Consider the following 13,830-nt stretch of genomic DNA (forward strand, 5'->3'; position numbering starts at 1 on the left):
TTACGGTCACGTCTTATGATATTATAGTCAGGGGGTAGAACTGCACTGTCTTGTATTGATGGATTAAGCCATGTTTCAGACATACAGAGGATGTCAAAGGAATAAACATCAATAAGGGCATGCAGGTGAGCTATTGTATTATTGATGCTACGAGTATTAAGATGAGCTATCAGGAGAGAGTTGGGGGGCTTGGTAAGTGTCTGTGTGATTGAATTTGTTGGTGTATCAGGCTGTGTAGCTGTGATAGTGGTAGGACCTGGGTTAGGGTGTATATCACCATCTAACAGGGAGTGGACATGAACTTTTAGGATGAGTTGTAGAAGTTTAAGAATTAGGTTCTTATTTTTTCTAGCTAGTGGGTTACATTGAGAGATGTGATGGAGTCTATGAAATATGGCTGCTGAGTACTTAGCTGAGCTGGGGAGGTTGCTAACACTATGAGTGGAGCTGGGGGTAAGGACAGAGGTGTGTGTGATGTGGGTATGCAGTCCTAGGAATCTATGGTGTTCATAGAGAGTAAGTAGATAGGGAATGATAAGTATAATTAGGAGTAGTAATAAAGGTAAGGGTTTACAGGATCCTTGAGCCATTTGTTTAGGTTAAGGTGGTTAAATGTAGGGATATTTGTGTATAGAGTGGTAGGGTAATGGATAAAGGTAAATGAGTGATGGTTCTTTAAGGTGGAGGAGATAGGGGTAAAGTGAGAATATATTAGAGGTAATAGCACTTAAAGGGGAGGAGTTAGAGGTTGGTCCTAATGCATAGGGGCGTGGCAGTTAGAGTATAAGTTTAGGACCACTGGGGGCGGGTGAGATTTGGGGGCAGGGTAGGGGAGCGGAGTGAGCCCGCAGGGCGAACGGAGCGGGATAAGCCACAGAGGAGTTCACCCTAGGAAAACAATCAGAGGAGCATTAAGCAAAGGTAAGTAAAGCAGCAGAAGGTAAGGTGACACAATGCCTTGATAATAGAATATGCAGAGAGGGTTGGCAGTGAAGAATATTAGAAGAAAGAAAGAATAGAGTGGGAGTATTAGCTCTTCCAGAATATTAGAATCCAAGAGCCTGTAAGTTATTTAAAATTGGAGTCAGAGTGGTGGTCTAAAGGAAACTATTGCCCTCTAGTGGACAAAAGCTGTATAGCAGAGGCAATATATACTGAGAAAAGAGTGCAGGGCAGTAAGTATGCTATAGAGGATTGAAGAGGAAGAACAGTAAAAATACTTGTAGTCTAAGAAGGGGGAAGGGGTGACAGGTATGGGAGCAGATAGTAAAGGCTGCCGGCTGTCCTGGCTGGTGAAAGTAAACTTACAACCTAGGATATCTCACACTAATTGTCTTAAGACTTTGGTTTAAAGTACGTACTTTACTTATAATTAAATTCCCTTGGGGAATGTAGCAGAGGGGAGGAAAGGTTCAGTTCCTTAGTTAGGGGAAACCGCAGTGTGTTGAGGAGAATAGTTGTTTTCAGCACGCAGGGCAAGTCCTCCTTAATACTGGGAAAAAAGGTTGGGCAGCTGGGAATATAAAGGGAAAAGAGAGACAGTGATAAGACACACAGAGAGATAAAAAATAGACAGTTACACAGGCTTATTAAGTAGTAACCTGAGCATAGAACAGAGATTAACATGCATAGTAAAACAGTCTTGACTGCACATATTACAATGTCTCTATCAGTGATAATATTCAAGCAAGACACTTATAAAAGCAATATAGTTCAGGAACAATAAAGGTTAAACTCTTCTATGACTCAGTCAAAGATTACATTCAGCAAGACACACATAAACATTAAGGCTTTGTATTATACCATGCGTTTTCGTCCTCATTCAATGGACTTCATCAGATGCTCCATTTAAAATCTCTAATTCCATTTATACTATTTCTAAAACCAAACAAACCAATAAAATACCATCACTTGATTTAAAAAAACAAGTAATCTATCACAAATACCTACTTTAAACTCATGAATGTTACCTTGTTTTTTATATAAAATATTATTATAAATACATTTTATTGAATAAAATCATCATTTTATGGTAATGTAATGGTATAAAGTGTTTTTTTTTTTTTTTGTTGGAACAGCGATTTCTTTCCTTGGAAAAAAAATCACTGTTCTGACAGTTCGATATTTTAAGCTTTCGCTTACATAGGGTCGATTAATCACTGTTCGCTTTTTTAAGCAATCGTGATGTAATATAGACCCTTGGATTTGTACATAGTGAAGAGGCATTGTATTTGATGATGAAGCTGATATGGGAAGAGTACAGTTGTAGGGCAGCATCATGTGGATCTTTAAGATATTCCTTTGGAAATTATTTGGCACAGACAAAAGGATTTTCTGACTATGGTGGAAATCCGATGATCAAATGATGGGGAAATAACCACACAAGTACTCAGGTCCCATATGATAGTGCCTATTTATGAGGTGGGATTGACTTTTTTCCCAAATATTAATATAGTGAACATTATATGCATATTTCAACTCTTACTGGAGCTGTTGAATATCAGTGGATAAGCAGACCAGCCTGCTGACTTCAGAAAACCTACTGGACTGCATTTCAGGGAAACTGGCCAGGATGCCTACAGAATAAATGCTAAACAGTAAAGGACCCAGCATTGCTCCATGTGGTAACCCACTAGTTAGTTTTATATACAGAGGCTGCTACCACATTTCAGAACTTATGATGTATTGGATAGCTAGTTTTGCAATCCATTATATAGGAGTTTATATGACTTTAGTCTATTTTTTCAGTAATACCAGTATAAAGGTTGGTGTCAAAAGACTTGGCCAGGTCAAAATGTCAAGATAAGTAGCATAAATAAAGTGACTACTATCTATCTATAGCCTCTGTAACCTTTTCAAAGATGTTTACTAGGTACAACACACAGGACCTTCCCTTCACAAAACCAAACTGATTAGTGTCCAGATCATAAGCTGCCTATGTGGACTGTATCTGCATAAATAAGTTTTGTTATGATATGCTTCATGGCTTTGCATGTAAGCCTGATGGGCATATAATTATCTGTGTCTGTATGGGAGTCACAGTGGCTATTCTTCAGGCATCAGCCATGAACCCTGTGGATAAGGTTGAAGTTGGATAGCAAATAAAGTGTTGGTTAGTGCATGCTTGGCACTAATAAGAATGCAGCATGCTACATTGTCTGCTTCATGGAAGTATTAGTTTTAGTCTTTGATATTGATTCTAAGACTTGTTTCAAAGTAATTACAGAGGAAACTACATTTTAAGGTACACTGTGCCAGCGATGTGGGTAGTTGAGGTAAAGCTAGTACAAAATTTTAGAGCTAAAACATTGGCTATGTCCTTGGCATCACTATGTGGGATATTATCATGGATGGGCTCAGTGCACTGATGAATAATATGAATGACTGGTAATTTCCTTTGGTATCTAAGCAACATGCTTTATATTTTCTGATAGTGCTTTTAAGTTCCTCATTGGCATATCCTAGCATGGACGTTTGTGGTATGGTGATGGGATTTCATCTAACGCTTCATTCTTTTCTTCCTTTTCTCGAAAGGTTTATTAGTAAAGTATCGCCAGAGTGGTTTATTCCTTATTTTGCCATCATATTTAGGTTAAACATACATTTTTAAGCAGCTGTTTAGGTGCTGGTATAGGGGTTGGGGGATGGGATCTTTTTTGTTTGTATTCTTGCAGGCTTTGGCATTTTTTAGTAGCAGATTGTGATTGATGTGGTATTGTAGAAGTATAAATCTTATCCACACTGGACTGATGTGAAAGGTTTGCCATCAGGTTTCTTAAATATTTATATATCTTTCACAGGGTTATACTATCAGTTGGTAAAAGCAGGGAACAATCAGTAAGCATATGATAATTGCTACACTGCCTTAAAACACTTACTGCAATTAGATTGGCCAAGGATGGGTGAAGATAGACTGTTGACTTATGTTGCCAGACGATGGAGGTCTCGTCAGAGCACCCCAACATTTTATGGATGAAGTATTTAGGGTGATGGCAGTGAAGTTAGGTTGGATGGTGGATAATCTGGCAGAGAGAATTAGGTTATGTTATACAACATAACTGCTTTGCAGAGTTACATCTTCTAGCACTATACAGGTCACTCACTGTACAACAGTTGCCAGGCACCAAGCTCTGTATCGTAAGTGTATACCACTGAATGAACACCAGCACCGAACTGCTAATTCCACAGAGCTAAATTCTAGGGTCAAAGATGCTGGACACTGAACACAATAGCTAGTATTATTTACCACACTATGAATATGAGTTCTTAGGACAGAACTGATATGTTTATACAGTTGATTTATAGAGACAGAAATGTTTTCAGAACCACAAAGCAGTTACTGGGCACTGCCACAATAGCTACAGGCTGCTAAAGTGGAGTAGTGACTTAACAGTAGCACTAAAAGGACAATAGTGCACCCTACTGGTCCTTAAGGCAGTCATCTAACAGACAATACACTGTACGCTAGTATGATTACAGCAACATTTCAGTTTAAAACAGTGATCGGTTGTAACGCAGTAATGGTAGGAGAGATACAATGCACTACACACTGCAAAAAGTACAAGCAGGATTAGATAAGGTTTGCCAAGAATGTTTGAATTGTCTATCTCTGAACTGCTAATACACTGCTCCCTGTAGTTAATGGTGCAGGGTTTAATTCATTTTAACTCCATTTGCATACTGTGCGACTTTGAGAAAATTGCTTAACCAGACAGTGTTCCTGCTTCTCCCTGAAAAGGGAGTTAGTGTGCAGTGAATTTACCAAATTAACAAATGTAAAGTGAGTAAATTAAATAAATAGTGGTGATTCATCTATTGGCTATTTCAAGTGCCTATCGCAATGCAGCTAAACACAGCTGGTCATCAATGAGCATTTCAACTAGTAGCACTACACCTAAGGTGTTTTCTGAGAATCAAGTCACAGGCTCTTTGGTGGTCAGCAGTCTCATCCCAGATGCTGCAAGTGTCTACAGGCTTGTAACCTTTTGTTGATATATTCCCTGGATGTGAACAGTAGCTTAACACAACAGAGACAAGCTGCACAACTTTCCAAAATTATAGTGAAGTGGTTCCCCCGAGATGGCAACTGGACCAGTCCTCAGCTCAGCCAAAGAAAGATGTGCCTTCTTCCCTGCTAAGCTTAGCTTTGTCAGCAAATCTGTTTGTATGGCTTCCATTGAATTCCCACTGAGCCACCAGATGATTCAGTATCACTGTTCCACACTTGAAAGAGAAGTAACATCATATCAACACTGCATGTCTCTGCTGGCTTGTAATAGTATCAAGTGTGTTATTTTTTGTAGGTGCAACATCAGTAGCACAGACAATCCAACAAAAATTCAGATATAAGCAAAACTATGAATGGCATCTTTGCAACACCATCTGATATGTTTGTGCTCAGAATATGGTGTCTTAAACCATGCTGGGCTACTGTTGTTTTCCAGCTGCAGCTCTACCCTTAAGAAGGGCAAATACTAATAATAATCAATACTTTACATTAAATGATTTCACTCGCTTTCAGTTTTCAAAAGGAGGCTACCAGAAATTGTTTTCAAGTTGTACCACCTGCTAGTAATTGACCAGCAAACTTAACTTCTCAGCAAGGCATCATCACTGCCTTCCATTTCCATGAAATTTGAACTATATCTCTAGTCAAACTATATAAAAATATATAGAAAGAAGCTAATTTCAACTAATCCACACTCACTAAGGGATTCATAAAGGTTACTGCAACGCAGACTAGCAAACCACTGATACATACCTACAGCTGTCACTAACTACACCTTCCAGTAGTGCAACTCGTTGAAAGGAGTGAAACAGCTTGTGTGCGGGTTGAGGATTGAGGGGAGATATTTGTATTGAGAATCTTTACGTTTTGTAGTGTATGGGGGGTATGCATGAGAATAGGGGGCTTAAAGACAGAGTATGGAAGTTAGGGGGCTTCAAGAAAGAGTATGGAGGTTAGGGGGCTTCAAGAAAGAGTATGAAACTTAAAGATGTCAATAACTTGGTTAATTATCAGACAAGAGATGGAGAAGAAATGTGGGGTGGGGGGGGCAGCATTAAACCAAGACACTGGAATAAATAAGAAATGGCAGGAGGAAGAGGGGCAGTAGATAGAAAAACACGGGCAGGGATTTTAAGAAAACTACAAGAAAGTGGGTCTGCAGACAGGAAGGTGAAGAGATGAAGTGGGAACACAGCAACCATGAAACAGATAAGAAAACCAATGTAGAATGGTCTCTATGCATGTCTGTGTCAGTGTGTTGCACATCTCCAAGTATCTACATAGAATGATAACTCACACTGGATATACAGAGCTAAAATATGCAACCAGAACACAAGGAAAATAAAAGCTTCATTTTAGATACTAATTGACCACATTTCAGACTTGTAACCTAATGACAATTTTTTATAGGTTCATAGGAGGTTACTAGGTTAATGGCCCAAGGGGTTTTATAATCCTAGCCATGTAAAAACCCAAGTACCCTTATTGACCATAGTTAAATAGTAGTGGCTAGCAGAGTGATTCTATGATAATCATGTACTGCACTTATCTATGAGGGACATAGGTGCCACCCCCAGGATGAATTTACAGTCACCCATCCAGTTGTCAGGGTTGTGTTTAAATAGGGTCATTAAGGAGCTCTGCTTCACATGGAGTAGGAGCTTATTCCAGAGGAACAGCAATCTCTGTGAGATACATCTTCTCTCCAGCATGTTCTGTTAATGTCATACGCTAGGTTGAGATCACCTGGAGCAAGTTAGTCTTGTCCCATCCGATTTGAGGATGAGCAGCATTTCCATTAGGGCAGGGTCACAGACTGCTCTGTAGGCCAGGCACAGGTTGCCTGTCAGCAGCCTGTATGATACAGAATACAGTGACAGGGCTTTCAGTCTTCCCATGTAGATCATGTTTTGGTGGCCCTAGATTCTCTTAGTTAGAAACATCTGTGTTCTCTCCAGTTGCTGCACGTGTGTGGTGAGGTACATACAGAAGGGAATATTGTATTCAAGTAGTGGTTTGATAAGGGTTGATTACAGTGGAGTTCTAACCTCTCTAGTCTTAGATGCGATGTCCTTATTTATGAGATGCACAATGTAGAAGGCTTTTCTTACCTTTTTGGACACATGGTAGTAAAAATTTAGATTGCTATCAACCTGTCTTTCCAAGTTTTACACCACTGAATTTGAGCTTAATAGGGTGCTTATATCAGATTTATCAGGGGCTACTACTTTGCCAAAGGGGATAATGAGACACTGATTTGCATTAAGTTCTAGTCTGTGACTTTAGCACCAATCATTTGTCTGCATCAGCCCCTTTTGTAATAAGTTATTATTGGGGGACTCTATGATTGCACCCAGTTTACAGTCATCAGTAAACTTGGTAAGCTACAGGCCATCAATCTTCACCTGGACTTCAGAGAAAGATTCCAAATAGAAGAGGGCCCAGCACAGATCCCTGTGGTACCCCTCTGATAAGTGGTCTACTGATGAAGATGGAGTCCCCAACTTTGACAGTCAGAGTTCTGTCAGTGAGCTACTTGGCTACCCATCTAGTGATATATGGATTCATTGGCAGCTGAGAGTTTCTCAATGATACCCAAGTGGGGATTGTGTCAGAGACATTGGCTAAATTGAGATAGGTAGTATGTACTGCTTTTTCCTCATCCAGAGCTTTGGTGACATTCTCAAAGAAGTCCATCGGGTCCAATAAGCAAGAGCTACACTTGACAAAACCAAACTGGGTCAGATCAAGAGTTTGAAGGTTGTCTATGTCACTGTGGTTAAGGTTTGTGATGATCCTTTCCATGGCCTTGCATATAAGACTGGTTAGGCTTATAGGTCGATGGTTTCCAGGGTCAGTTGATGGGACTCCCTTTGTGTAAGGGGATTACTGTTGCTGTTCTCCACTCTACCAGAATAAAACCAGTGCTCAGGCTATGGTTCAAGGGAGTGCTTAGTGGTTCTACTAGGTCTTGTTTTAGATTGTTTAGTAAGCAGCCTGGGTTGTTAACTGGTTCTTTTGTTGCATAACATGTTTATACTTAAGTCCACCAGGGTGCCTTGTTTTTTTGGGAGGACCTGGTTTTATTTCTGTTAGGTACAACCAAGTCAACACATTTGTTTAAGTAGGTCTATAGAGCATTTGCATACTTCTGTACATATAAGTCATTACTGGCTATGTTGGCAGGGACTTTGAACCTTGTTATACCATTGCTTAGTAGGCAGTAATTTGCTTTGGAGAAATTTTTCTTTTTTTTTTACTCCTATGGGGGTGGCAGGTTTGATCTTTACTTCAAATGAGACAGATTTATGGTCTGACCTTACCAGGGAGGGCAACACATAGGCAGTAGTGCAGTGACCACCCCCCCCATGTTGGTCAGCAGTAGGTCCAGGATGTTTGATCCCCAATTGAGTGTGGACCAATTATTCCAGGGTATTTGAATTAAGAAAGTCTGGGAACCTCTTAGCGATCGTGTTTATGTGTGTCCATCACCCAGTCGATGGAAGGATAGTTGAAATCTCCCAAGACCAAGGTGTTTGCCTGTATACTGAGCAACTCTAGCAAGTCCAAGTAGGTGATGTGCTTCTCCTGGTTCATGGTGGGGGACCTGTAGCTAGCAATGATGTGTAAGGGTATTTTACCTATAGTTATTTGGACCTGGAGTAGCTGAAGAGAGTCATACTGTTTGACAAGTCTCAAGGTGTATTTGGATTTAATGAAGATGGAAACACCTCCACCTTTGGTGGTTTCACGCTTGTTTTGAGGTCTGAACATGCAAAAGGCATTGTAGCCTTGTATGGCTGGGGTGCTCTCTGCCACCTTGAACCAAGTCTCAGTGACTGCACAGAACTCAGCATCTTCCAAGGTGAGGAGTAATTCCAGGGAGTGCAGTTTACTATTTAAGCTCCTAGCATTAAGCAGCGTGACCTTGAGGTTGTCTTTAGTGGAGTCCTTTACGTCAGAAGTTTGATTGTTTGGACATTGCCTAAAAAAGGCACTATGGAGAAAGCAAGCATCTTTGCCAGTATCCAAAAACCTTGAGGAGAGAGGTGAAGGCTATCTCTGGCAAAGTGGCGTGGAGTGTTGATCATGTCTTTCTAGGCTGACAGATGCCGGATCCCCCTGAAGTGATGCCAGAAGTTAAGCCAATTATTGAACTCTGTCTTTTTTGTCTATATTGTGGCATCAGCCTAGGTGAAGGTAGAATGCTGCTTAGGGCTAGGGACATACCTGCCTGAGACACACAGTCTCAGAGTTCAGTCAGTCTCTTCATATAATCCAGAGGTACATTTCAAGTCATTCACTCCAACATGTACTATGACAGAGTCATAACTGTAACTGTTACTGAGTGACTTGAGTGTATGTGTGATTTGACGGATATTGGCACCTGACAGGCAGCTGACCGTGACCTTCTTCTTGTTCAACCTGGTGAGGGGAACACCTGCGTGCCTTACTACAGAGTCACCTATGACCAGAACATTAGGTTTTGAGGTTTTTTTCCTTAGGGGTTTAATTGCTGAGACACTGAGATATGTGTTGGCTATGTGTAGTGGTAGATTCTGCTGTTGTACCAGTATGTGTATGTTGTTTGCGCTTGGGAGGTCTCTGGGCTTTTGGTAGGCTCTTAGCAAGTACCTCTGCATATGTGGTTTTGTGTGTCTTAACCCTACCTTGTGTGAGAGAAGAGGTGTGTGTGCTGCCAACCTGTTGGATGTCTTGTTTACTGTTGTGTGAGTGGGTTGATTTTAATTTCATGGTATAGTTATATCTCTTACATACTGTATTTGTTTGCTTTAAGAGCAAGTGGTTGTCAGTATATGAGGCAATTGCTACATTGCCTCAGGATGCTTATGTTAATCAGGCTGGGTGGAGAAAATATGGGAAACTCTCCATCCATTATGGCAGGTATATATTATAAGGTTTACCACCGTATGGCCGACGGGCAGATGGTCGAGCCTGAATGGCCGAAAGGAGTGCGGCAAATATTTACATTTGCGAATGCAAATGTATCAAATCGCAAATCCATGCCCCCTTTTTGACCCATGTTTGCACTCGTTTTGGATGTAGAGCGGTTGGAAATGTCACATTCGGTGTTTTTTGCGACATTCCGACCATTCAACTTGCCAAAATTCATTTAAAAATAATCATTGCTGGGTTCGAACACTGTGTTCGGTTATATGGTGTTAAACCTATTATATATTATATCAGCTAGTGGGAATGGGCTAGATGGGACAGGGCTTGCTGTAAGACTACCAAAAGTGGCTATTCTATGGAGGGCTAGGGGTGGAAGACTGTGTCAGCACCTCAGAAGGAGCAACTAAGTTGCTCGCAGAGCAGCAATGCGCAACTGTTTTGTGCAAAGAGAAGCAGTGGAGCTAAGAAGGTTTTTTAGGAGATGTCAAAAATTGTGTTTCTAAGCATTTGTGTCTATACACAGCAGTGCCAAACATGGTTGTGTAATGCACAAATGCAGTGCTTAAATACAAGCAAAGTTAAACATTTTTAAAACAAACTAACCAATGGGAAACCCCAAGACTGAGTCTTTTTCCCCTAACTCAGATGAGTTCTAAGCCACACGTGTGCAGAGAAGCCCTCTTAATAACTTCCAGTAAACATCAGATTAGAGCCTAATTGCTGAGAATTTTGTCACATGTTACAAGAATTGTGAATTGGAACTATGTTATGCACAAGTTAATGAATTAATAAGTAAAACTGTAACCTTAATGAAACATAATTGTGCTTTATTTAAATCGAAACTGTATCAAACATGTTGATGCCTCATGGATAATTCTGACTCATTTTAGGAATTCAGAGGTATATTTAATCTTCTGATATGGCATTGCGTAACTTCCTTGCATTTAATATGTGAACAATTGCAGAGTTCCTTTCTGCAGAAAAATATGGTATTACCTTGAGTGGTTAAACTAATAGTGACTCTTGGTTTGGTGTCTGACTTGTAGCTGATATCACATGAATAATCCCCTGCATCAACTGGTGAAGCATTAGTAAGCACCAGGGAGGCATTTCCTTTCCTCAGTTCCTCCAAAGAGAGCTGTGCCTTTTCAGTGTTAAACAAGATGTTGTCAGTATACATAGCTGCACGATTTCCCTGGAATTCCCACCGCACTGTGAGATGATTCAAATCCACAGTCCCAGACTCGACACTGAAGTAACATGGCAGCAGCACTGTTGGCCCCTCCTGGTCAGCTGGTTCAATGTCAGGTGTGAAAACTGTTCGTGAAATATCTGCAAATAAAAAAAGTGTTAAATAATGTATGCCGTCTTTAAACAAGGTCTAGTGCATGCTATATCATTAAAAAATTAATGAGCCAAAGTATTGGGCCAGAGGTGACTTCTAGTTACAGATTTGGGGTAGCAGAGGAAGCTGTAAAATAAAAATTTTAACTGAAAAACAGTTAAACAAGTTCAGCATTTTGTTTGGATAGACTGACAAACTTTTGCATGTTTCAGATTTAGTCAATGACAGAGCACTGTTTTATATGGAATAGCTGATTGACGTCTTACCTCATTTAGTCCTGCATGAGCCTTCCTTAAAAAAAGTATTGGGCAATTCTTTGGAACAAGTCCATTTAGCTATTAAGTGATATTAAATTTTATTTGTGCACTTAAAACATTTGCTGTTCATGTCATACTTTAAATCCCATCCCAGCTTGTTTCTTCCCCCATCAGTGTTGCACAATTCTGTAGCCAGTCAATCCTCTGATCTTCATGAGGAGTGTGAATACTGCAGTAAACTACCAACAGTTTATGCAAGTAAGGTCAGGTGCACAGCAAGAAAACATTTGATATACACCAACACACGAGCCAGCACTACTCACACTATGGTGAATGGATAAATAAATAGCACAGTTCCTTACTAAACAAACATAACTAGTTAATTAGCCTTCATCAGTGCTTCAATACCAACAAACAATGCTACAAGACTTAAATACACACCACTTGCAAATGATTGGTCTCTTACAAATTCTCATTAAGTCTAGGAGGAAACAAAGCTCCCAGCCTAATAATCCAACCTTTCTATAATATAGTGTGCCAGCCTCCTTTATTATTCTTGTTTTAACACAAGCTTATCAGTAATAACAAAATGAAACTTTGCAGTTTTATGCTGTAAAGTATGTTTATATAAAGCATTGGATCCTCTGGAACATCTAATGTCACTAAAATGTTCCGAAATCCTGATTTTCAATGAGTGTGAAGTTTGTTCAACATAAAATGTTGAACGACTGCATGTGGCCATATATATGACCCAATCTCTGTCACAATTCCCAAAAATATTAATTTGATACACCTTTGATGTGTTAGAAGATAAAAAGCACTCAGCCTCAGTTTACAAAAACTTCAATGACCACAGGGATGGCAACCTTTCACACTGCACCCCTTAAAGTCAACTGTCCCAAAGGTTGTTTAGCTAAGTCACCTTTCTTACAGTGATTAAACCATTCACCCAAAGTCTTGTCCCTTCTAAAAGAAAAAAGACATCTGCCAGGTAATAAGTTTTTTAAGCAATTATCCATCAATAGAATGTACCAGTATTTTTGAACAGAGTCCATAAAAAAGCTAGTGTTATAACCAAACTTTGTGATAAGCCTAGGGGGTACAATCAGATCCTTTCTTGGTTGGTATTGTAGCAATTGCTCCCTACCAACTTGCCTTATTGAATCATAAACATTCTATATATCAGATTGCTTAAACCCCCTATCCCAAAACCTCCTCATTATGTCCTGTAGTTCAGTATTATATACCGATTTGGAAGAACAATTTTTTTTAATCTCATAAACTGAGATTTTGGTGTATTTCTTATAATATGTGGGGAAGGGGGGGGGGTGGAAACTACTCACTTGCAAAATAGTATTTACCTGGGGAAACTACCTAAAGATGCGACTACTCAAAGTCCCACTTCTAGGAATGTAATCTGTCTGGGATCATGATGTATACTGAATTTGCTACCCCATTTGTTATCATTAAGGTAATCCACAAACTCCAACAAATATGTAACATCAGATCTCCACACCAACCAACAGTCATACAAATAACATCTCCAGATGTCCATAGATTCTAAATAAATATTATAGGACTCATCATAAATAATCTGTTCTTCAATAAAATCCATAAAGAGGTCAGCATAAATGGGCAGAAATGATGCCCCCATATCTGTACCCCTAAGTTGTAAATAACACTCCTCTCTGAAATAGAACACATTTGTTGTTAAAGCAAGTTCAGCTGTACGTAATAAAAATGTGTTGATACCTAGGCTATAAATTAAGGCTCTATTTAACCAATATTCTAAGGCCAACAAGCCTGCCCAGTGAGGAATGTTAGCATACAAAGCTTTTACATCCGATGTGCATAATAACCAACCATGATCTAATTGCATATCCTAGAGCATACCATTTTCAACAAAGGTTTTAAATAATACATAAGGAATTCAGATAATAGTTCTGCCAAAGACCCCTTACCAGAAACATTGGGCCTACTGGGTGGACAATTTGAATTTTTATGGATCTTAGGTAAAAGATGCAAATAGTGTCTCATAGGATCCTATACCATCAACTGACAAAATATGTCTCTAGAAATAATACCCTCCTCTACTGCTAACCTCCTAAAGCTGTCAATTTTCTTCTTAAATATTGAAGTGGGATCCAGGCAAGGGTGCCGGCAGGCAGGTGCAAGGGGGTGCACTTGCACCCCCCTGGAACCAGCTGGCCGGGAGATTAATTTTTGGGTTTTTTTTTTTTTTTTTTTTTAAGGGAGTTCTTCTTTAGGAATGCCCTTTACATACAGTTGCACAGATGGAGCAGGTG

At 39.8% G+C, this 13,830-nt stretch overlaps 1 protein-coding gene across 1 annotated transcript in view; it reads right to left on the minus strand.

Annotated features, from left to right (window-relative positions):
- The window catches only part of LOC122805777, a 407,858-nt gene extending 395,858 nt beyond the window's left edge, over positions 1-12,000 (minus strand). The window contains exons 1-2 of the mRNA XM_044076043.1: positions 11,991-12,000; positions 10,919-11,254 (exon numbers count right to left, since the gene is read on the minus strand). Coding sequence (XP_043931978.1) covers positions 10,919-11,254; positions 11,991-12,000 — 346 coding nt within the window. The remainder of the gene's footprint in view (positions 1-10,918; positions 11,255-11,990) is intronic.
- Positions 12,001-13,830: the final 1,830 nt, after the last annotated feature.

Source organism: Protopterus annectens, chromosome 7.part0 (assembly GCF_019279795.1).
Source record: "Protopterus annectens isolate FY-2018-M chromosome 7.part0, PAN1.0, whole genome shotgun sequence".
NCBI classification, from domain to species: Eukaryota; Metazoa; Chordata; order Ceratodontiformes; family Protopteridae; genus Protopterus; species Protopterus annectens.